Source organism: Tiliqua scincoides, chromosome 2 (genome assembly GCF_035046505.1).
Source record: "Tiliqua scincoides isolate rTilSci1 chromosome 2, rTilSci1.hap2, whole genome shotgun sequence".
NCBI lineage: Eukaryota > Metazoa > Chordata > Lepidosauria > Squamata > Scincidae > Tiliqua > Tiliqua scincoides.
Window position 1 is genome coordinate 156,686,783 of NC_089822.1, and position 23,482 is coordinate 156,710,264.

A 23,482-nucleotide genomic window follows, 5' to 3' on the forward strand; every position below is an offset into this window, starting at 1 on the left:
TCTGTAACTCTGATGGAATCAAACAGACACAAATGGGATATTCAGAGCTATACTTCTCATGAGATTCTGCACTGGCCAGTATGCAAGTGCACAGGAAGCGCCCTGAATATGTACAGCCCAGTTAGTGGTTTGAGAAACTACTGGTTTAGCCGTCTATCTTTCAGACATCCCTTTTTCACACACATTTGCCTGCTGTGGAACAGCAGCATGTTAAGAGGGTTCTGTGGACATCCTAGATTGCACACTCAGTTCCTTTTGGGGTATTGATTCGGCCTCTGCCTAAAGTGACACTGCACCCTTGAAATGCACCCAATGCACCCTAGGAATCAACTGGCAACTGACTGACTTTTGTGTCCTTGAGGAACTTCTGGCATTCATGGAGTCTCAGAGTTCCCTGGAACACTGATTGAGAACAGCTGAATTTTAAACCACTGCATGATTGTACTTGTTCTCTGAGAAATGTCCATGGGGGTTGGCTCTTGGGGGCCACACCTGTGCCTGCTCTGGCCTCTTTCTATAACCTATTGCTCTTTTCTTCCTTTCTGTGCAGGGTTCGAGTGCGGTACCAGAAGAGGCAGAAACTGCAGTTTGAAACGAAGTTGGGCATGAATTCCCCATTTTAATACCCATCAGTAGGAGAAGCCCCAGTTGTGTGCTGGGGCTGCATGTTCCTTTCCCTTACAATCCCATTGCTGGGAAAGAAAAACTGTACCCCCCCCCCCCCAACATGTGAATCCGTCTGGCAGGTGCGCATCAGTAGAGACCAGCTCCCTGCAGGAGCTCTGGCAAAGGTTTGATGCCTGAATGATGGCATTAGTGGCATACAGGCTGCTACTATGCCATTTATTTATTTTAGAACCTCTTCCATTGAAGTTCTTTGAAATCCAGCAGACAGATGTGGATCCAAGACTGCTGTAGGCAAGGAGTTTTCGTTTGTCCTGGGTTTTCGGCCTTCTATAACAGTTTGATGTTTTACATATTTTTCTCCCCTTTTGCCTTGTTGATCTCCATGTCAGTTCCTCTGTCCATGAATGGTGACACAATTCTAGGGAGCGTCACACATTTCCTCCAGAAGGGAATTGAGGCTGCCTTCCCTGCTAGCTGGCCTTTCCCTATCATGAAGATGAGGCTGCCCTCTTGTGGAAAATGAGCAGGGCTGCAGCATGCCTCTGCGGAGTGCTTGGAGGAGGTGTGCTAACCGAGAGTATGATTGTGAGAGTGGAGGCAGGCTCTCCTACTGAATGCCTTGGGGGTGCAAAGTGGGTATTATAGAGGGAATAGGCCAGGCCCTTCACCCTGTAGAAAGAGCTTGTCCTAAGGGTAGGATAGTTGCACTTTTGTGATCATGGGACAGGGACATGATAAAGATATATGGGCTTGGATGCACTCGGAAGAGGGTCAGAGCCATGTCTGGACCGACGTTGGTTCCGTGCTTTTCTTCAAGAGGACGAGGAGTGCACTCCTCGCCCTCTCCTTTAGTGCTTTGAGTGGGGAATGGTAGATGGAGCTGGAGACATCTCAGGCTGGGCACTGTTGCTTTTTAGATCTACCCAGCAAATGCTACTCTTTTAGGAAGCAGGTGCTCCTTCTTGCCCCCAGTTGTGATGCTACAGAGCTTAGGGGCACTTCTTCTTTACTTAACCAGCATCCTGGCCTGCCTTCCCCACCCCCTTGGTTGCTTGCAAGGAAGCAGTGTCTTTGAGGGTGCTGCACCCTCCTCAGTGACTCCTAAATAGGCCTCTTCCCTTGACTCACCACCCAACCTTCCTTGTGGCCCAAATGCCAGCTGAGCCCAGCCCAGCCCAGGGGCCTTTTTCAAAAAACAGCTTGGCGTTGGTGCAGCTGTAACCCTCAAGTCTTGCTGCAGGCAAAACCTGGGTTTCTGGGGGCCCCTCGGCAGTGGCTGGGAACACTGGGAGTGTCTGCTAGCCTATCTGTTGACAGGAGTGTAGAAGTAGTGGGATTTTCAGCACCAAAGCACAAGCCAAATCAGGCAAATTCTGTTCTGTTCTGTTGGTTCTGTTATTTTTGTTTCCAGAATGATGTCATGAAACCCAATGGTTGCCTTTCTTCTGCCCCTTGTTTCAATATGAAGACAAAATAATGGATGTTGCCACTGTTCCCCAAATCCTTTTTGGAACCTGCCTTTTTTCCTGCAGTTCTGCAAGGCAAAAGCCCTTGCAATTGCAGAGCCTGCCTTACTCCCAGGGTCTCTCTCTGGTGATCTATAGATGCTAAGACTCTGTGTCATACAACACTGCAGTAGGCTGGAGCTGGAAGGCCTAGTAGCAGAGGAACTCTACACACATCTTGTACTTACCTCCTGTTAAAGAATCTCCCTCCTCAAGCCTGGCTGGTCAAGCAGGGGACATAAAACTTGTTCCCCAATAAATACGTGGAGAGCCAGCCTGGAGATATCTATGGTGGAAATCTGTGTCCTCCTCAATTCATTCTTTCATCTGCCAATTTTTCCCCTGATAGGTAAATTCTGGATGTTTCTGGGGCAGGAAGGAATTGCTGCTACCTCTGGCCAATCTCTTTTCCACACTGCTCTAGGCTGTACGAAAAACAGCTTTTTTCTCAGCAGAACGCTTAAACCATCTCCCCTCCCCCCAAAGCTGGTTAGTCAACAGGGAATGCATTGGGTACTGCCTTTGAATATTTGGGCATACATAGTTGCTCTACTTGTTGGGGGTTTGGCCCAGGTAATCCAATTTACTTAGTAGTATATGTTTTTCAAGCTACCCCACCTTAGCATGGCAGATACTAAACATACTAACTCTCTTCACTTCACTTGGAGTCATGTTAAATATCCATTTGTCTGTGGATAAATCTGAGGCCTCTGCCATTTGGCTGATTCTTTGTCCTTCCACAAAGGGCAAGATGGCATTTGACTTTGCCTGATAAGATAGCAGGTGAGGCCTAAGTGTAGAGTAGTTGGTGTTTCTTTAAGGGTGGAGAGGAGACCTTCAATAGCTGGGGAATTTTTAAACCTCGTAGTTCATTGCTAATGCCAGAGTGTATTCCTTAAGCCCTCTACACATTTCAGAGTTGCATTGTATACATTCAGCTCCCATAGAGTTTTGACTGGGAATGTTATTAACCCAAATTTTTAAACAGATTGTGTCTGGGAATGACATTTGTTAACACCCTCCCTCCTCCCCTTTTCATTGTTGTTCATGATGTATCACCAAATGTCTATCCTCTTCTTACATTGTGATGTATATTGAATGGGCCTCTGGGACAATGACCATGTGAGGAATATGCTCTCAGTCAAATGTCTACTAATCTGTCACAGTCTTCTCCCAATGTCAGAGTCCCTGTTGGTTTCTGCTGGCCATGATTTGCATCCTTGGCTTTGAGGTAGGGATGCCTGATGTCTTCAGCTTGATCTCAGAAATAGATCGATATTTATCTGAATTTTTGCAGCAACATTTTAAGCAATTCCTTTTGCCTTCTTTCTTTCCAAGTCAGAGTCTAGACACTTCAAGCTGGTCACTGAAGACATTTTCTTGGGTGATTTGAAAATGCAACAGCAGACAAAGCAATGAGCCAGACAGTTGTGCTGCTAGAATATGCACTTTCTGTAGATTTTTTGCCCATGATAGCTGATCACTTTGAACACGATTCTCCTCCCTGCCCTTCAGACACACCTTTTCCTCCTTGTTTGTACTTGGTTTGAGTCAAAGCGTGAGTCATGAAGCCTTTTGGAGGACTGTCCTATGACAGACCTTATCGCCTCACTTCCTGTCATCGTCCCCCCAGCCAACCAGGTCTTCAGAAAAGCATGGGCACGGCTTTGGGAATGATTTTGCTCCATCAAACTGTTTTTAAATGGTGTATATTTTATATTTTAAGAAAAATTTTGGATGTATGTAAAAACAATAGATTTGTATTAAAACTTGTAAATTGTATAAAAAGAAACTAAGAGCACCCGCTATGAATGACAATAAATGATTGTCTGATACTGTGTGCTTCTTTGGGAGAAGGCATGTTCTTCATGGAACACGCTGGGTGGGCCTTGATACAGGATGCACGTTTGAATACATAAGTTCCATCCAGGGTGCTGTTCACTTGTGTAATTGGCTCCTGGGGGTTGGACACACATCTTAGACCCCCCAGTATTAAGGAAGTCAAGTACTTCTAAGAGCCTTTGGCGATAAGCGAATTTATAGCTTTATTACTTTTAAATCTTCAAAGTGTCATGCAATGTCAATTATTTCAGTAATCCTTTTTAACAGACTGTTAGATCATTATTACCAGATTGTGGATGGGGAGGTGAGGCTGAGAGAAAGGGAGGCTGGCCTACAGCCATATAATGAGTTCTTGGTTGAGGTGGGCTTTGAGCCAGAGGCTTCCTTACCATGGCTTGTAGCTAACACTTTTAGCTGTCCCACATCTTAATTAGTGACTCTCTCCTCCTTACTTTTTGCTGTGCAATATTGACCAAGATTGCACTGTTTCCCATTTCCCTTCCGTAAAATATGCCCGCTCTCAATACTTCCTTGATCAAATGCTGCTGTTTTCTCTTCTTCCAACCAGCTCAAGGTTGTGTGCAGAGTATGGGGTGGGAAGGAAGACAAAGGCAAAATAAATTCACAGCTCAATTCTACATGTGTCCGCAAGACTTGGAAGTTAATTCTGCTATGTTTGGAGGGTTTTAATATAGGGTAATATTATAGTCCTAACATTACTTTGGCTCTGCCAACTATAGACTGTTAAGGCTGATACTTCATGTGTTGTGTATATACCTCTCATCCATGCACATGTAAGACAGAGCATATGTCTTTCTTTTGTTTTTTGCTTTAACATACCAGGAGCCTGATCTTTTCTCTGGGGCTGCTTCTGAGTATTTTAAAAGGGCACACACTACACTTTACATACTCACACACACCCCTTTTGAGAGACTCATTTTTGTGCTTCAGTCACAATGCCTGAGAATTGGCACTTAGTGAAGTCCGTAAAGTGGCTTTTATGATTTTTTTTCTCTGGGGTTACAGCTCTATTATTTAAAAATCAACAACTATAAAACTGTTATGTTGTACGGAACTGTTGGAAAACAGGATAAGTAAGCAAAAGAGAGTGCAGCCATCAGAAGGGGAAGATGATCCCCAATGTTTAATACTATTAAGTTGAAACTGATGTTAGTGAAAAACAAGAACTCATGATTAACACAAACAGGCCAGATGGTGTAAAAACTGCCTGGCTGGTGTTTGCCTGGACTAATTTTCTTACCCTGTCCTGTTGCACTTAGCAGATTTGTCTAACCATCCTTAGCCACAATCGCATCCATACATAATTTACACAGCATACAATATCTTTAAAATAAAGAACTAGCTCTTAAAAAATAAGCATTTTCTGAAAGACAAAAAAAGAAGCGCTAGGATTTCCCTCATTAGTGATAACAAGAACAGTATTTTACTGCCCCCTAGTGGCTCAGACAGTAATATGGTTCCACCCCAGTCCCTAAAATACAACAGAACTCTGGTTAGTAAATATATAACAAACCACATTTTTAAAATATATACATTTCTTTTTTAAAAAAATTTACATTTTATCAACAGTGAAAAAATGGACTCATCCTAAGTCAGCTAGAGTGAAATTCAAAACCTCTTTTTTTTTTTTAAAGGTTTAAAGAATCTTTTATAAAGTGCCACTGGCTGCAGCTATATTTTTTAATTATTCTTTTAGCACTAGTCATCAGCCAGAGGATGACTAATCCACTTGGCGCTATGGATAAAAAGAGAGTCAAAAAAATAAAGAGAAACTATCTGCAGCCAAGACATGTTAATAGGCTCCATTGTGATACTAAAACCCTGCCAGCCCTAGTTCCCCATGTGAATTTCACCTCCTTCCAGGGCTCCAATGCTTGTTGCTCCAGGAATCGGTCTCTGAAGAGCATCATGCTTCTGTCTGTAGAGGACTACCCAGCGATGACAAGATCTTTTGTCTTACTCTTAAACCTCCGAGTTGCCATGTTTGCCTCCAGTATTGGTAAGTCTTAAGATTGGACTTCCTAATTTTAAACTGCCTTTAAAGAAAACCTTAGTGCAGTGATCCCCAAACTTGCCTCTATCGTGATGCCCTCTGTGCTACAGGCATGGGGCGTGTCTCCTGGAAGTAAGTGGCAATGACATCGCTGTCAATCACTTCCAGGGCACGAGTACCTGACACAACTCTGAAAATGGTGCTAAGAGGCTCAGGGCGGGTGGATGGGCTTTTCCATGCCTCACACACAGAGCTCTGCCAGCTGAGCTGGGCCTCTGCACCACGGTCTTCAGTCTTGCATCGGGTCCTCACTGCAGGAAGCTGCTAGATGAGAGCTTCCCACTGAGCCACAGCGCCTTGTTTGGGGACCTCTGCATCAGTGAACTGAATTCTATAAACAGCACATGGCACAACAATAGGAACTGTGCTGATTTATTTTCACCTCCCTTACTCAAACTTGTTTCTGTAGTGCCAGGTTGGCACCATTTTGGGCATATTTACACACAAGTTCAAAGTGGGTTAGACTGTGGGAGGGGATGGCTTGGCACATGGCTACAACCAGGCCATGGACAGCTGCACTCTGTTTTAAGGAGGTGGTGGAGTGGAAGGCTTCCTTTGGACAGGGTGGTGATGGAGCCTGTAAAAGTGGTCAGCTTAAAAGGTAGTGTTGACAGTTGCCCAAATTCTGCCAACTTTTCGCATGTATAAAAAAGGCAGCCGAACTTTTTACTATCAATTTTTTTTTTGTTTCCTGATGGGCAAAGGGTGGGGAAGAGAATTTGCAACAGAGAAAAGTCACTTTTTCCCTTCTACATAGCTACAATGAAGAGCAAATAGGCATGTTAGGCATCCTTTTACAATCTTTGCCACCAGGGGGTACTATACACTTTAACCCACTAATAGGCATTTTCCTCTGAGATTCTATTGAGAAAAGAAAGAAGGAAGTCCCCCCCCCCACTCCCTTGCCCGCCTACCCCATATGTGATGAATGAGTCCAGGGTACTCAAGGAAAGAAGGTCAAGTAGTTTTCAGTTCCCCTGAAAAGCTTCTTGTTGAAATGTTGAACCCATTTTGCTCCTTTGGGAGCTCTGAGAGCTATAGGCTGTGCCAGCTGCTTTTGGAGAGACACACAGGGGAAGAAGGGGCAATGCAGGGGATTTAAATCCACCCACATTACATGGTGTGTCCTCTCTTGACATGAGGAAAAAAGCAGCAAGGCCTAGCCTTGCTGTGCAAGCTGCCAGGCGACTTCAATCTCTAGTTGGCAACTGAAGCAGTGGCTGTCATTGAGTGCTCAGTTCCACTGCAGACACATGATCGGCATCCAAGAAGTGACAGAAATGCAGAAATAGGGAAAAGGGTCTTTAAGAGAAACGTGTATCTTGTGGTATTGGGTGGGAGGAGGTCACTGCTGAGGGAAGGCTCTCAGTAGCCTTTGGCATCAATCTGCCTCTTCCAGTAGTCAAGGTAGTGGGCCTTCAGTCAGCCCTTTTCCATGGCTATAATGTGGGTAGTGCATGTTGAGCCTGGTAGGATTTTGCTGTATACATGGAAACAGAGTCTGTGTGCTTTGTGCTCTTGCCCCATCTTCTTGCAGGTCTTTCAAAGGAATGGCCCTGAAGTATGAGAGGCTGGCTATGATGTTGCAGCTCCTGGGAGCTGTGAGGTGAGCAAGGTGGTAAAGTGCGGGAGGAGGAAATGAGAAACAGGCAGGACTCCTTCCCAAGGTTGTCCAACTGTCCTAAGTGGCATGGTAGGAGGCTGGACCCGCACCACTGCACCCTAAGAAAGGAGCTTTTCCTCAGTCCAACATGGCATCCAGCTGCTCAGCTAGGTCATCAAACATGTTGCTGATGTCTTCCAGGATGTTCTTGGCTGAGTGTGTGGTCCTGTAGAGGCTGAGAGGGTAAAGGCAGAAGAAATGGTCAGTTTGATTGCAAGGTCTTAAAAGACAAACTGATGGTTCCTCTTACATCAGAATGGGATCTGCAACCTTTTTGAGTTATCTCCTTTTTGTCGGAATCCGATTCACACATGACATGCAGTAATGTATTCCTTCCTTTCCCTTTCATATGAACGGCTTCCTTGCTTGAGCTGTTTTGAATATATTCTAGAGCAGTAGTTCCCAAACTTTTTAGCACAGGAATCTACTTTTTAAAATGACACTCTGTTGGGACTCATCTAGGTTTACCACCTAGGTTTTAAAAAAAGATTTAGAAAGAATATTTATTTGTAATAATAACTAGAAAAAAGACCCTCAAACATTATCTCCCTATATTTACACATGCTTGCAAACTTAGCAGCTCAGCTCCTTATAGGGCAATTAGCAGCTATCTTGCAAACTGCAGGAGCTGAGCTCTTTGCAGGGTAATTAGCAGCTACAGTATCTGATTTTTGAATAGCCTCCGGGCTTGAGGCAGTTAGGTATCTGATCTTTCCATCACCCTTTGGCGACCCACCAAAAATCAGGTTGTGACCCACCAGTGGGTCCCGACCCACAGTTTAGGAACCACTGTTCTAAAGCTTCCTGGTCTATAAAAGTGGATGCAGCTGAGCTTCGGTGAGTTTTGCCTCAACAATTACACTGGTCATAGAAGGAGACCATGCATGAGAGAGAAGAGAGAACATATACAGCTGAACATAATGAATGAATGAAATGTTTGCTCACATGCCAGTTTTCACCCTAATACTTTCTCTTGCAAGATGGATACCAGAATACAAAACGCACGCATGCATCCGGATGTGCTTCTGGAACATAGCTTTTCTTTTTAAACTAAATGGAAGTATAGGTAATATCCTACTTCTGTTTATTTTCTGCTTTGTGGACTTTTTGTTGAAAAGTGGTATAGAAATACTGTTGATGATAACAATAATTTTAAAGAAAGATGCTGATGGATTTTATATTTTTACTTCTCTCCTGCTTTTTGGCCCACCAGAAACCGCTTGTAAGGAAAATAATCACTAAGTAATTTGGAGAGCACTTAAAACCTACTACTTCCAGAGGCTTATTTTTGATGAGAGGGCATTGTGGCCCTGTGTTCTTTGCTGCTGCTGCTGCTGTAGACCCTATTATGCTTATTGATTTATTGTGTTTTATTTTTCCTTTTTTGATTTTATTGGAAGCCACCTTTGAGTGCTAAAGAAAAGGGAATAAATGAAATTCAGTGGCCCAAGCAGCCCACTCCTTGCACATGCTCTTCTCCATCTAGCTAGGAACACACTTGTGTTAGCCTCACTGGATATGGCTGTTAGCTGGATTGGGGCGAATGTGAATCTGAAATGTGCGCGCACACTTCCATAATGGATACTGTAAGTGTGTCCTGTGCTTTGGGCATTTGTCCCAGAAAACAACGCTTCTATGAGAAGTGATCCAGCAGAGGCCTGACTAAGGGCATACACCTCTTGTTTGCCCTGGCTTCCTGTCCCAGTCACAACTCACCTGTCTGACTCTTCTGCAGTGATCTTCTTTTCACCAGCTTCAAGAGTGGAGACCAATGAAGAGCTGGTTTGCTCCAACCTTTGTTGAGCCTGGATCATATCTGGAGAGGCACTCAAAGGCCTCATTGAAAGGGGCACTCCCAGGCTCACAGGTGTCTTGCTGCTTAGCCCCAGTTTCATGGGGTAGGGCCCTGTCCCTTCTGACGCCATCTCAGTGGCTGCCCAGGGGGCAACTGCGTTGTGGGAGTTCTGCAGGACTTGTTGGTAGATGGTTTTCGGCCCTGAAAATACCAGCTTGGTAGAAGCGATGGATGTGAGATTGGCTGAGGTGTCTGAAAGAAGAAACGGATGCTCAGTGTTCTGCCTGATGCTGGTGGGCAACATGCAGCCCACCACACAGAGTTAAGCAAACAACTGAGATCAACCTCCCTCCTCCTTTCCCAAGCATTCTGGCTACACAATGCAGCAACTGCAGATCTCTTTGATACTAATACACCAAGCCTAGTCTACATTATCACAGAAGCAGGACTCACAATTAGATGGATGACTTGTCTTGAGATTGTAGGGACTCAGAAAATTAGGGCATATTACTTATGAATTTAATTTGGGTTTTTAAAATAAGTTCCCCTTTATGCATGGCATTTCTCCCTCTGTTTCAGGGTGAACTACTTAATTACACTGAGTAAATGGTGCAGAGGATTGGACCTTCAAGATACCTTTTTAACCATTCAGTGTAACCAAACTGATCATTCAGTGATCAGGATGTGAGCTACAGTTTACAAAGCTTCCCATACCTTATTTCTTTTTGGGAGAAACTCGGCTAGAATATAAGCCAGTTCTTGACATGAGAGGCTGAGAACAGGGTGGATCTAATTGTTTGACCCACTGCAGGGAAGCATCTTCTGGCCCCTACCATCTGCTCTCTGCCTGTTAACTTGGCTTGTGGAGCTATGTAAGCAATTCACACTGAGACTAGAAGCAGACCTGCTCGCAGCAGCTGAAAAGCCCTCCTTGCTCCAGAGGGAGGTCTTTCTCAGCCCTGCACCTGGAGATGCCAGGGACTGAACCTGAGCTTTTCTGTGTGCAAAGCAGGTGCTTAACTACTGAGCTGTCACCCAGGTGCAGGGCTGAGAAAGACCTCCCTCTGGAATGCAGGTGAGTCAGTGCACACAATCCTGCGCAGCTAGATGGAACATAAGGCAGCCTTGTGTTCTCACCCTTGCCTGCCAAATCTGTCTGCGCCTTCTTCTGTCTGCAGGGCTGTTTCCCAGCCAGAAGGAGCTGTGTTGTTTTCTCTCTCAGCTCTAGCCAACTAGGGGATCAGGCTGGACTAGCACTGCATTTCATTTTTCTCCATCAGAAGAGTGCTGCACAGCTCACCCCTTGCCTTTAGTTTGACTTAAAAACCCTTCTGACTCCAGGAAAGAGTACTGAAGCAGTAGCAGTGGAGTACAGATTCTGCCACTCACCAGCTAACACATGGGGTGGCTGCTAGGCTCCTCTGACAAATGGCCACATTTCAGCTTAGAATGTTGCATACCTGTCCCTGGGGTCAGTGTCCGCGGCTGGACCATTCCCCCGTGTCTTTCCATTTGCAAAGGCGCTGGGCTGGTTGGTTTCAGAGAGATAGGGGGCTTCTTGATCCCTCTTTCCAGAGACAAGATGCTTTTCTCTATCTTAGCGATCTGGAATTCCATGCTGTCATCATCAAACGCATCTCCAACAGACTGCAGCTCTGATACGTGCAGTGATGGTCCACTGATGCTGACGGTCTGAGCCTGGGCATATTGTGGGACTGTGGCTGGGCCTGGAGCAGCCACCCCAAAGGCCTTCAGCACATTCTGAAGGGGCTCCCTTTCCTTGCACCTGGGTCTTCGCTTGACTGTGTCTGATTCAGTCAGGTTGAACTCCAGCACTGGGGTCTCTTTTTCTGGGCCGCCTCCTTGCTCTTCCTTACCTGACTGAGCCTGCGTGGAATTGGAGTCTGGTGTGGCAGCATCTGCCTTGAGCTGCCCAACAGGCTTTGGTCGCTGCTTGATGGTCAGATTGCCTTCCTCAGCAAAGGGAATGCACTCGCTGGAGCTGTTCTGGGAAGAGCAAGGAGATTTGGCCCCGTCCTCTTTCCCTACTGGTGCCTCTTCCTCGGTGTCTGAGCGGACATCTTCATGGCTATGCCGCAAAGCCTCTGTCATGGTGACAGCAGGTTCGCTAAACGTTCGTCTCCTGGGGGTGTTGCTTTCAAAGCCCTGGCTTCGGCCACTACACAGGAACTCATTGCTGCTGGTGTCTCCTTGAATGGAATTGTGCTGGCCTCCTTTTTTGGTAACAACCTGATCAGCATCTAGAGGCTCTGGGGACTGAAAAGGCTGGGAGAGATTCCCATTAGCTACAGGCCCCTCAGGCGTGGCTGCTACACTTCTCACAGGGCAACCCTTCTCACAAGTATTATCACCTCCATCTTGGGAAGGTAAGGGTCCTTTCTGTAGTTCTAGACCCTGTTCATAGTCTGCATCCACTGCCTGTGCACTGGAGACAGAGCTGAGGCGTTTGGGAGGGGGGGGTGGAGGCCCTTTCCTCCTGGCGCGGATGGCAAAAGACTGACTGCGCAAGACCTTGGCATCCGAAGAGGGTTGTGTGCGTGGCAGCTGACTCCGCCCAGTCCGTCGGGTTAGGGTAGCGTAAGAGCCCACTGAACTGGTCGGTGGCTCCTCTTCCTCAGTCTCCCCATCAGACAATGCATAGCGGTTCAGGCTGTGTGAGCGTTTCTTGTGCTTAACGCCCTCGCCATTTTGTTGCTCACGGGAGTTGGAGGAAGCGCCAGGCTTTGGGGGTACGTGGGGTGACTCAGTGGGGCTGCAGTGGGAATGAAGATAAGAGAAAGCTTTCTGGGCTGTTGACTGCAGGATGGTCCTCTGGGCACCCAACTGAGCTGCAGCTTTGGTCTGCTCAGGCACAGGAGGCGAGTGAACTGGCTGGGACTTCAGGGACACATGGGGGTACATGAACACATATGGGGCTGTCCCTTTGATGGCTGGATGGGGTGACAGGCAGGGGGATGTGGCCGGTAATGAATTTGGTGGCTCTGAAGGAGCTGTGTGAGGAAGGAAATCCCCTTTCAGAGCACTTGGTCTCTGGTACTGATCCATCCCCTCAGGCAGATTCCTCTCCCTTAAAGGGCTTTCTGGGCAACCATTGGAATAAGTGTTGATGCCATCTGGGTTGCTGACCTGTGGCACAAATTTTCCACCATTATCTGGACTGGGTCGACTCTGAGGAATGGAGTTTTCCATGGGGTGGGGTTGGGTGGAAGAGCACCCACCACTGCTACCGCTGCTGCTTCCGCCACTGCCCAAACTCTCCTGAGATCGACTTGAGGCAGTACTTTGGGACAGCATGTTCTCCTGAGAGTGCCCTGACCCCCTGGATCGCACTCCAATGCTTTCTTGGCTTCTGGACATGCCCTGGGTGGTTTTGATGGTCAGGGTCTCCTGGCAGCTGTTGGACATGGCTGTCTGGAGCTCATAGCTCAGCTCACTGTCCTGGAAAGTTGTCATCTTGGGGGTGTGAGGAGAGTGACTCTCCCCATTCTCGACAGCCTCAATGGTGACGATGTCCAAGGCACCGGGGATCTTCCGCCTTAGAGTGCTGGTGTCTGCCTGACTGAGGCTCTTGCGAAGGTCTGTCAACTTCTTGACAGCCAACATGATCTTCTTTTGGTGGCCTGAAGATGGCACAAGAGAAGCAAAAACTAAGCCCAAGGATAATGGCTGCTGAATACTACACCACCCTGTAGTTCACCTGTCTAGCATTAACAAAGGGGCAGTATTAAGTCCTGTTTCACTGCAGGCTGCTGTTTTAGAGGCAGAGCTTATGTAAATTTGTGAATCTTTATGAAAAAAGCATGTCCTCTGTTGCTATGTAATCTGCTGGAGCATGAAACAAGAGAACAGCAGAAGGTTTATGACAGCTCCATATCCTATGCTCAGACGCCCCCAATTCTACAACCGTTGCAACTACACACACTTGCTTATAATACTGGTGATTGAATTTGGGTTCATTAAAAGACATTATTGTGAAGCAGACCATATCCCTCGAGCTTTGTCAAGGAGCCAAGTACTTCCTTCAAGGGTCCTCCAGCACAATGTCCAGGGACGTCTGTGCAAGATCGGCAAGCAGCTGTCTCTCAGTCTTCACCACAAAATCTATGTCCTGTATGCATTTGAGCTACTTCTTGGGATGCATGTGAAATGTTTGGATTTGTGACCCTGCCTGCAGAAGTTGTGCTGCATTTGCTGACATTTTGAACAAAGTATGTGGGACAAACAGAGTGAAACACAGGAACGAGAGTGGACCAAGAACCGGGGTCTAGGAAATGGGACAGAGTGAATGGAACATGGGAGGAAGGCATCAGGCAGTCCATTTGTTTGAAGTGGGTCATTGGAGCAGCTACTTGTTGTGTGCCCCTGTTAACTTCTAAGTGCGGCAGGTGGCAGATGAAGCCAGTTGGCATATTTGGGTAATGGTCATGGCTGGGTTGTCTTCCCTAGTGCCAACCAGGCATCCAATTACCCTGGGAATTTGGCTCAGAACCAAATACCACACTAATGATTACCTCCAAAGAAGGGAGCAAGATTTCTGCTCCTCTCCCTCCCTGTAAGGGCTGCATTTGGCAGTGAGCCAGTCTAAAGTCGTGGGGCAGAGGGGGAGGCTTAGCTGGCTAACACAGTAACAAGTCTTACTTCCTCAAATCAAGCCATGGAAAGAGGTGGGAAGGAAATGCCAAGAGACAGCCCTAAGACCAGCTATTTTCTATGCCACTAGGGATTTTGCAGCACAGTCTTCTGTGGGAGGGAAGGTCAAGGTGAATGTTGTAACCTTCAGAATGACACAAAGGGTAGGGCAAGGCAGAGGATCACCCTGCCCTGAATGTAGTGCTATTCTATCAAGGACTGGAATCAGTTAGATGATCAGAACTTCCAAATACTGAGAGGGGACATGTATGAGGGTGTGTTCCAGACTAAAATGACTGAGACTGGTGAAGAATGTGTAGTCTGCACAGCTACCAATGATCATTTGTTCTGGAGCAGAGGAAGCTGTCATCTGGCCCACGCCCCAGAACAGTGACATTTGACAATATTCTACCCTAAGGAAATCTGTCTCCCATCAGCCACAAATTCTAAGTGTTGCAGAGGCTTATGGGGCAACTTGTAGCGTGATCTTTCAGTTTGTGCCACAAGCCTTGCACAAACTGAGAAAGCACCCCAGAATATGCCCAACACAACACTGTGACTTTATAGTGCCAAGGAAAATGGGTCGCAGGGACCAGATTTTGGGCAGTCCACCAGTCAGTCCAACCATTCTTATCACAGAACCCTCAATAAACCCCTGGTGGAGCCCATGGTTTCCTAGAACAGTCTGAAAGCAAATGGGCTCTGTGCCATAATAGCTTAGCTGTGCCATAATAGCTTTAAAAGGGGATTAGACGCATTCATGGACAGGAGACCTCTCCATGGCTGTTTGTTAGCCATGATAGGTCCATGAAACTTCCAGCTTCAGAGGCAGGGTGCCACTGAATACCAGTTGCAGGGTAAAGCAGAAGACGGTTACTGGCTTCATGTGCTGGCTGTGCATTTCCTGAACTTTTTGTGGTCATTTACTCTAACTAACAAACTATCCCTCTGGAATCTGCCCTAGACAACAGTATGGACATGCATGGATGACCAAACATTGTAATCATTTGTGGATTACCCCAGGACAACTGAAAGGACCACTGTAAATGCAGCATCATTAGATACTAAGCCTTGCCTGAGGTGCAAGGAAGGCTATCTGGTATGAAGTTCCTTTTTGATGCAGTTCACCATCACCACAGGCAGAGTCACGTCAGCGTGGGGCAGGCTGAACAGTCCTTAATACAAAAAGAACCATTACGGTATATCTCCTTTCTTCTTACCAAGCTTGTTGACACCAATCTCCTGCAAATCCTCCCACGTCAGGTCTGTCACAATGCTGATGGAGTCGTAGCCATTGCTTACCAGCTTCTTGTGATACTGGGGTAGTCCAATGGCGCTGAGCCACTCCATCAAGTCATCCTGGAAAACAGCACAAGCAGAGTGGCTTCAGAGAATGGCCAGGTGGGGCACTGGCTGAGGGCTCATGTCCATCATAGCATCCATCTGGCCAGGCAACGCCCTCAATCCTCTGTATCAGGGGCAGTGGTACAGTGGCATACCCGGGAGGGTGCAATGGGGGCAAATTCCTCAGGTGCCAGGCTTGGGGGTGGCGGCACTGCAACCCACTCCCCCCACCACTGGTTTTGTCGGCGTGATCTGGAACTGTGCCAGCAGTGACTGCGCTCTCACAGCCACAGCGCGTGATTCCGCACTGATCTGAGGGCCACCCTTCTCCATCCCTTTCTTTAAAAGGGCTCTCTTGCAGCCACTGTCAGTGCAGTTCCTCACTGCATCTGAGGGCTGCCCTCCTCTCCTCCCCTTTTAAGAAAGGGGAGGAGAAGAGGGCGGCCCTCAGAATAGCCTAGTGGTTGGTGGAAGCAGCGCTTATCTTTGTCAATTTTTGAGTAGGCAAGCGCCACTTCTACCTCTTTCATGCCACTGCTAAGCAGTGCAAAATGCTCCATCAGAGCTTTTTGGCACCACTGGAAGCAGCACCCAGGAGGTGAGCACTGCTTCCAGCAGGTGGGTGGCACTTGCCTCCTAGGTGCTTCTTCCAGTGGCGCAGTAATGCTCAGACGGAGCCTTTCACATCACTTAGCAGCTGAGCCTGGGCTGCCTCCTTCCTTCCCTGTTCTCTTGAAAGGAGGAGGCGGTAGAGCGGAAGTAATTGTGGTGACGATGACGACGTGTGACGATGACCTCACCACAATTACTTCCAGGTTGGGGGGTAGCAAATGGGGGGCAGCTTCTGGTGGGAAAACTGCCAGGTAGCACTCAGTATGCCATCAGAGAGGGGTGATGGATTGCCATGCGAGTCCACTGCAGAACATTGCCCCAGCAAAGTGATGCCATCAATATGAGTGCAGTCCTAAGAAGACTTAACACTTTTGATGCCTTTCTCTGTCTGAGCAAAACTTAGAGTCATCAGAGTTAAGAGCATCCAAGTGAAGGAAAGAAATGTTTTGTAACCATACGCTTTGCAACTATCTGCTCATTCTTGGAGTGGGCCAATGTGGTGTAAGACCTTCGTTTACTAGGAAGACTTGGGTTCAAATCCCTACTCAACCACACAGTTTATGTGATGCCCTTGGACTGGCCATTCCTCTTGCTCTGACCTATCTTGTAGGTTTGCTGTGAAGACAGAAGAGGAGGAACCAGATGTGCTGATGTGAGCTCTTGAAGAAAAGCAAGATGAAAATGTACGTGATAACAATGATTGCAACACTAATTTTAAAAATATCTTCTATTATGGAAAGATTAAAGCCATCTCTGCACAAGCTGCCTACACTGTGAAACCTGGAATAGCCGGGGGAAGCCTGGGCAGCGAATCTTCTAACAAGTTTTGGTGCATGATGTTCTATTGTTAATATTGTTAATTTACATATTTAATCATAGAAATAGGCTTCACAGCAGTGCTGCACGCAATGCCCTTTCATAGATGGGACTCAGAGGCAGGGATATAGAGAATTGTCCAAGGCCACCCTGTAAGACCATGACAGAGGTGGGACTTGAATCCAGCTCTTCTGAGACCAATTCTGTAACCAGGACACTTTGTCAGCTGCATTTTGCAGCCACATGTTTGTTTGCTCTACAAATGGTTCTGAATTCCTGCAAATGTCTACAAGCTCCTGGCTGTAGCACTGCAGACCCTGCTTCCAGATGACAGCTAGACAGGCACATAGCTGATCTGTGGCTCCCTAGGCTCTTGCCACCCACACTCCATACTCACAGGGATGTAATGAGGGAGCCACTCGGCAATACTGAGCTGCCCAATCTCTGTGGATATTTTCTTCCTGTGACCTGGCTTGGTCACCCCGATGGCGGTGAGGTCCTGGAACAAACAGTGGTACAAATGCCTTCATTAATGCCACCATTACCATCAGGAAAAACATACCAAGGTGTCTAGGATGAAGAGCCTGGGAAATCCTTCACAGTGCCATGTTCTGTGATATCACCAGGGGAAGAGAGAGGCAAACACTGAGGGAAGATGTAGGTGGCTTGAGTGTTCAGACACCAAAAGGAGAGGGTTCCTCCTCAGCCCCTTTCAGCCCTAGAGCAGCTACTTGCGCTTGGCCCACTTTGCTTGTCCTGCCTTACCTCTGGAGTCATGCGGCTGATGGTCGGCACATCATAGCCTGCATTCAGGAAGTTGACTGTGTAGCACTCCAGTTGAAATTCACACAACCAGTTGTAAATGGCTTCAGCATCCTAATAAGGGGAGACAGACAAGCCCCTGTGAAGGCAATGACCAGGCAAAGAGCCAACAGTTTCCTGCCGTCACTTCACAGAGGTAGTGATGGAGCATTGGAGCTTACGTGACCCATACTTCTCCTCTATTGTAATGTGAGTGGGCTAAATGTAAAAGGAGCTCCTAGCAGGGAATTCAAAGGCTGATATGCTTTCCTGGTCTTTGTGCTCAGCAGAGAGGCACCCTGGGCACAGAGCCTGGTCTCAATAAAGCAACCATCCCTGGAATGCATTCTTTATTTGGAACCTATTTATCGATCCCATACTTGGCCCTATGGTGAGCTCATCTATAATCCATTGTGCTATTCAAACCTCCTCCAACCCCATGTTTCCTTCTGGCAGCTCCTTCCTGGGTTTGCATTCATTTGGCTCTGTCAGCACTGAACAAATGGAACAAAAATACTGCTAAACATTTATTTGAAGCATTTCCTAAATGAGCATTTCTCGTTAATCCCCTACAACAGGCCCGTAAACAGACCAGTATTATTGTGCAGCTAGCAGCTCAACTATGACGCTATACGTGGGAAGACGAGCAGCATCTGCTGGATATGTCCTGCTAGACAAGAATTTTCAGGTGTTTCTTCTCCTACCAAAAGGAACACAGTCCTACGCAACCTCCTCTCTCCCTGTGACCTTTAAGCTGGATCTTGCGTGCTCCAGAGGCAACACTGATTCACTGGATTAGGCATGAAATTCTTCACTTGGCTGTTAACTGGTTAAAGCAGGCTTACCCACCAAGCAGAATGTAGATGGTGAGTACCAGGCCATGTATTGTGGCCAGCCAAGAGCCTGATAACTCCCTGATTGTGACGTTACAGGCTGGCAACAAAAACAGGAGGTTGACCAAGCCCCTGGTGAGCCTACAATTGCAGCTGATGGGGTGTGCTTGATTCGGGTCACAAGTTGTTCAGACCTGAACCGAAGTACAAGCCTCTTTGTATGGTAATACAGTTGAGACACAGGTTATTTAATGAAATTAATGACACTTCTTTTGATAAAATAAATAAGAGAAGCAGGGGCAGTGGACAACACACAACTGAGCATAAATTAGACAACCCGGCCATTTCCATAGGCTAAATGTGTCCAATTGTGCTGGATTGGGGTCAGTTTGTACTAAACCAATGCCATCAGAAGTGAGTTTGCCTTTCAAAACAAGCAGTCCAATTACCCTCATGGGTCACGTGTGTATTTTTTAACCATTACTTGAGCCCTGGCCTGAGCATTCCCAGTGGATTTCAATACCTTCCCCTCCAGGAGGTGTTCTGGGCGTAAGTACTGGTGGGAGAAGATCCTCTCATTGGTGTTGCAGTTGGAGAGATTTTGGGCTACAAGGTTTCCTGCAAAGAGGTGAAGTGAAGTCAGAGCAGGCCTTTGGCAGAATCAACAGAGGGCACAGTGCTTGAATTACTAGCTGGGGCAGCCCCTTTTACTTTCATGCTAGTCCTCACAGCAAAGGTTTTTAGCAGGTTATAGAGGGTGTGATTTGGCTACAATTGAGGAACGTCCAGGAGTGCGTTTGAGTAATTCAATTAGGGCTCCATATCCCCCTCCCCCATAATCCTGGCACAGTTGACCAGGAAGTCCTGCTGCTGCACTACCTTCATTTGTTTCAATAGGGCTTGCGTGGGCAACACAATAAATGAGCTGCATTGAAATGAATGGAAGCTGAGCAATAAACTAAAAGACAAGCAAAGGCTAGTTTAACTTCTATGCTGCCTCTTCTTATGGGCTCAGAGTTGGTAAGAACAGTTTAAAGAGAGAGAAAGAAAACTAATAAAATATCCAATTGATATATAAGTGGCCTTGCACCTCATCCCTGCCAGCTTAACCGGGCTACAGAATGCTAGTTCAAACAGGAATGTTTCATAGCTCTTCCAAAAGGTATTTGGGCTTAGACTCTTGGGAAGCAGTGTCTCTCTCCAACCCTTTGCTGTCTGAAATTATGAGTACCCGGTCCCCCAGCTATCCCCTACAGACACTTGTCACTGTGAGGGGTGGGTCATATTTGTTTCCATTTTTAAAGCTGTCCTGCTTTCTCTTATTGCCTTTGCAACATGTGTTTCTTTACTTCCCACTAGCCCCCTTGACACTGCAGTCTTACCTATTATAGGATTCGTCTGGCTGTTGTAAGAACTGGAAGTCACAAGGTGCTGTAGATCCTCACCAGTTGGTGAAAGTGGCTGTGTAAATAGGAAACGGAGAGGCTGGAAGATAACTGCATGGATTTGGTACAATGTGACTTCCCCTTATATGCAACTTCTCGCATACAGTGATAGCCACATTTGTGGCTAAATCCCTAGGGCAACGGAGCCAATTCCATGGAACTGGGCTCTGTGTTTCAGGGCCCCCTGCACTGGGGCAGTGAGTGGCGTGCCTGCTGCCGCAGCCAGCACCTCTCTTATCAAGAGGCAGGTGTGATGAGTGAAGCATTTCTGCTTGTTCAGCCCTCCCACCTACCCCTGTGTCCATTGGGCCTGAAATGGGCCTCTTGGAAGCAGTTGGTGGTGATGTCATCGTGTCACTGCCAACTGCTTCAAGGTGGTGCCACGCATTGCAGCAGGTGGCCTTGGCTGTGAGTGTGCCTGCTGCTCATCTGGATGAATAGGGGGGCCATGGGGGTTGGGCCTCCCCATGACAAAGGGTGTTGCATCGGGCTCCACAGCTTCCCAGGCTGGCTATGGCTAAATCCTTGGCAAGAGAAGCGCCACACAGTGCTTGTGATGCTTAATATGAAGCAGTTTGCATTACAGAAGTTCAAACTGATTTCTGCTACCCAGATAACTGAATTCCAGACACGCTGAGTGTCTGTGGCTCATTTCTAGTATTCCTAGATCTTTGGAGCAAATTACACATGATGTAAGAAGTCTATGATTTAATCTCCTGACATCCTAACAACAGTGGGGGGATGGGGGTGGTTGGATGCAGGGTTAATGCTTTTCCCCCCTTGCTGATTGACCAATGCAAATCTCACCTTCCCCTAAATAGCTTTTAGCCATAGAGAGCAAACCATGTGTCTATATGTTTCCCTTCTATGGCTAATAGCAACATAGGGTGAGATGAGGAGGGGGGGATTTGCATTCTGGAATCAGCACAGAGTAAAGCATTAACACCCCCTCCCCATGCTACAACTCTCCCCCCCCCCCATCTAAATTGTGCACCCTATGGTTGCCTTTAGGAGTGGATACTGAGAGACCCAATCGCAGATCTCCTAAATCACATGTAGGTTGGTCCTTAGAGGTAACAGCAGAAAAGCTGTTCTTTCAGTCTGTGGAGAAGCAAAATTAATACAGGGATGCCAGGTCATGTGCTGGATTGCACAGCACTTGAAAGGCCTGGGTGAGAAAGGTGGGTGGGAAGAAACTGTTGCAAAGATACCTTCCTTCCACCGCAAAGGTAGCAAACTCTCTTCTCTCATCCATTATACTTGGACTACTAGCAGAGTCAGGGTTGATTGGGGGAGGCATCTATGCTTGGGTGTTAGGAAAGTGATGTAGCCTTACCTTCATATTCTCAATGAGGATTCCAGTGGTTTGCCCATTGGTGCCTTCAGTGCTCTGCCCACTGCCAGCACTCCGGATGCTGCCAATGCTGCCCTCGCTGCCCACACTATTCCTGTCTCCTGCTGTTTGGGAGAGGAGGAGAGATTTCAGCAAGGGTGGTAGTGGTGGTGATGGAGGAAGGATTTCCCACAGCCCATTTATTTATTTATCACATTTTTATACCGCCCTTCCTCCAAAGAGCTCAGGGCGGTGTGCATGGCTGTTCCCTTTTTTCCACACAACAACCCTGTGAGGTAGGTGAGGCTGAGAGAAAGTGACTGGCCCAAGGTCACCCAGGGTGCCTCATGGCTGAGGGGGGATTTGAACCTGGATCTTCCAGGTCTGAGTCTACCTCCCAAACCACTACACCATCCTGGCTCTTGGGCACTAGGTAGCCCAAGGAATGTGTGTGTGTGTGTGGGGGGGGGGAGGGAATCTACTGATAGCAGGAGCCCAGAGATCACCTTGATCTCTGTTCAGAGGCCTTGGCTTTCCCTGCAGGCTTTGCCAAAGAGCACATGAGTAGGATCCCCGCCTTGCTGTCAAGCAAAGACCAGTGTCTCATGGAAGAATTCAGCTATGGGGCTTCTTTCTGATAGCAATCACTCAATTTTTAAGAAGCATCCAGCAGCAGTCTCCCTCACACAAGACTGACAGGGAAAAGAGACAGACAGGGACAGAAAGAGATGAGGGGGGTGACGGCACTTCAACAGATGGTAGGAAGGAAAGCTTGCATTCTTCTACTGGCAAGGTGCATTTCTCAATGGTATATACATGCTGGTGGATATAAGAGCCATGGCATACAGCATTGGGGAGTGTGGATTTTGGCAGAGAATGTATACTTCTGGGAGCTGTGTCCTGATGCATATAAATAGTAATATATACATTTAAGGTATATGTGAAATGAAGTGATTACTTCTAGCATATCAGCGGCAGCTGAGAACATGAAAGCCTGAAAGTGTCCACAGGTGTCAGCTGTAGGGTTTACTCATGGTGGACAGTGGGGTGTGTATGTGTTTTGCATATTCTGGGAATTGCACACTGTGGCAGAAATGCACAGAGGTGCAGCTAAGTCTGTATATAACACTGATAGCTAGGTTTACAGGTGAGTATGTGTGTTATTTGACCATAGCAGTACTATGTGACTTTCAGAAAGAAGAACTATATCAATGGGTATGTGTGTGTGTAAGAATCTGTCTTCAGGGGCCTATCTTGGAGCAATAATATGAACTACAGCTGATATACCTATTCCCCCTGAAAACCAGATGCACTCTCCTCTGCTGCTTCCCTCCTCTTCCTCTTCCCACCCTAGAGTTTGCCCTCACTCCTTCCCAGGCAGCATAAGTGCAGGAAGTGCTTGCCCAGCCCAGCCCAGCAATGCCCCTGACCTGGGCTCTCAGGTGCTGGGGCTGTCCTGGTCAGGGCGAGGTGGCCATAGGCTGCAGGTAGGCCAAGGGGTGCAAGCGGCGAAACAGGTGGAGTGGCGTCTGTGTATGGCTGCAGCCCACAGTGAGGGGTGGCAATGGCAACCTGCTGGCCCTTGGCAAGGCTCTGGCACTGGTGTGAGGGCATCATGCGGGGAAGAGTCAGGCCTGCATGTAGAGACAAAATAGGCAGGTCAAACAGAGCGTGTGTGAAGGTGAGGGAGGGTAGGGAACGAACTCATGTACAAAAAGCATGTGTGAACAGCACTGAAGAAAGCCATCCTGTCCTGCATAATCATGACATGGAAGAACCAAATGCTGTTTGCCTTCATTCACATTAATGCAGCTACACAGAAATCAAAGACAGGCAGGTCACTGTCATCAGCTACTAGGGTAGCAGGGGAGACTATTGGTAAAGGGATCCTTCTTACACGATGGATGAGAAGGCACTGAACACATGGGAATCAAACAGGCAATGGAGTCACAGATGTTGCTCCCTCTCTGATCACGTCCTTTGGCCTCCCCAGAGTCTCTCAAATATGCGTCTGGGCTTACCTGTCCGCTTGCTGATGACCTCTACAATGGATGGAGGGAAGTAGCCAACTCGGTCGGTGCCTTTCTGAGAATCATGGATGTGGCCCTTCCAGCGTCCATCTGCATGCTGTTCCAGGACCTG

At 47.3% G+C, this 23,482-nt stretch overlaps 2 protein-coding genes across 7 annotated transcripts in view; one reads left to right on the forward strand and one right to left on the reverse strand.

The window, feature by feature from the left end:
• Nucleotides 1-3,967, forward strand: part of TMEM94 (transmembrane protein 94) — an 85,690-nt gene extending 81,723 nt beyond the window's left edge. For all 3 annotated transcript variants that reach the window (XM_066617314.1, XM_066617312.1, XM_066617315.1), the window contains one exon: nucleotides 551-3,967. In XM_066617314.1, coding sequence (XP_066473411.1) covers nucleotides 551-623 — 73 coding nt within the window. In that variant the 3' untranslated portion in view covers nucleotides 624-3,967. The remainder of the gene's footprint in view (nucleotides 1-550) is intronic.
• A 1,116-nt stretch (nucleotides 3,968-5,083) lies between these two features.
• The window catches only part of CASKIN2 (CASK interacting protein 2), a 110,684-nt gene continuing 92,285 nt past the window's right edge, over nucleotides 5,084-23,482 (reverse strand). For 3 of the 4 annotated variants that reach the window (XM_066617310.1, XM_066617308.1, XM_066617309.1), the window contains exons 11-21: nucleotides 23,362-23,479; nucleotides 22,771-22,974; nucleotides 21,344-21,465; nucleotides 19,945-20,023; nucleotides 19,086-19,180; nucleotides 17,694-17,804; nucleotides 17,326-17,427; nucleotides 15,377-15,515; nucleotides 10,967-13,147; nucleotides 9,428-9,758; nucleotides 5,084-7,886 (exon numbers count right to left, since the gene is read on the reverse strand). In XM_066617310.1, coding sequence (XP_066473407.1) covers nucleotides 7,790-7,886; nucleotides 9,428-9,758; nucleotides 10,967-13,147; nucleotides 15,377-15,515; nucleotides 17,326-17,427; nucleotides 17,694-17,804; nucleotides 19,086-19,180; nucleotides 19,945-20,023; nucleotides 21,344-21,465; nucleotides 22,771-22,974; nucleotides 23,362-23,479 — 3,579 coding nt within the window. In that variant the 3' untranslated portion in view covers nucleotides 5,084-7,789. The remainder of the gene's footprint in view (nucleotides 7,887-9,427; nucleotides 9,759-10,966; nucleotides 13,148-15,376; nucleotides 15,516-17,325; nucleotides 17,428-17,693; nucleotides 17,805-19,085; nucleotides 19,181-19,944; nucleotides 20,024-21,343; nucleotides 21,466-22,770; nucleotides 22,975-23,361; nucleotides 23,480-23,482) is intronic. The other variant, XM_066617311.1, reaches the window with a different exon arrangement.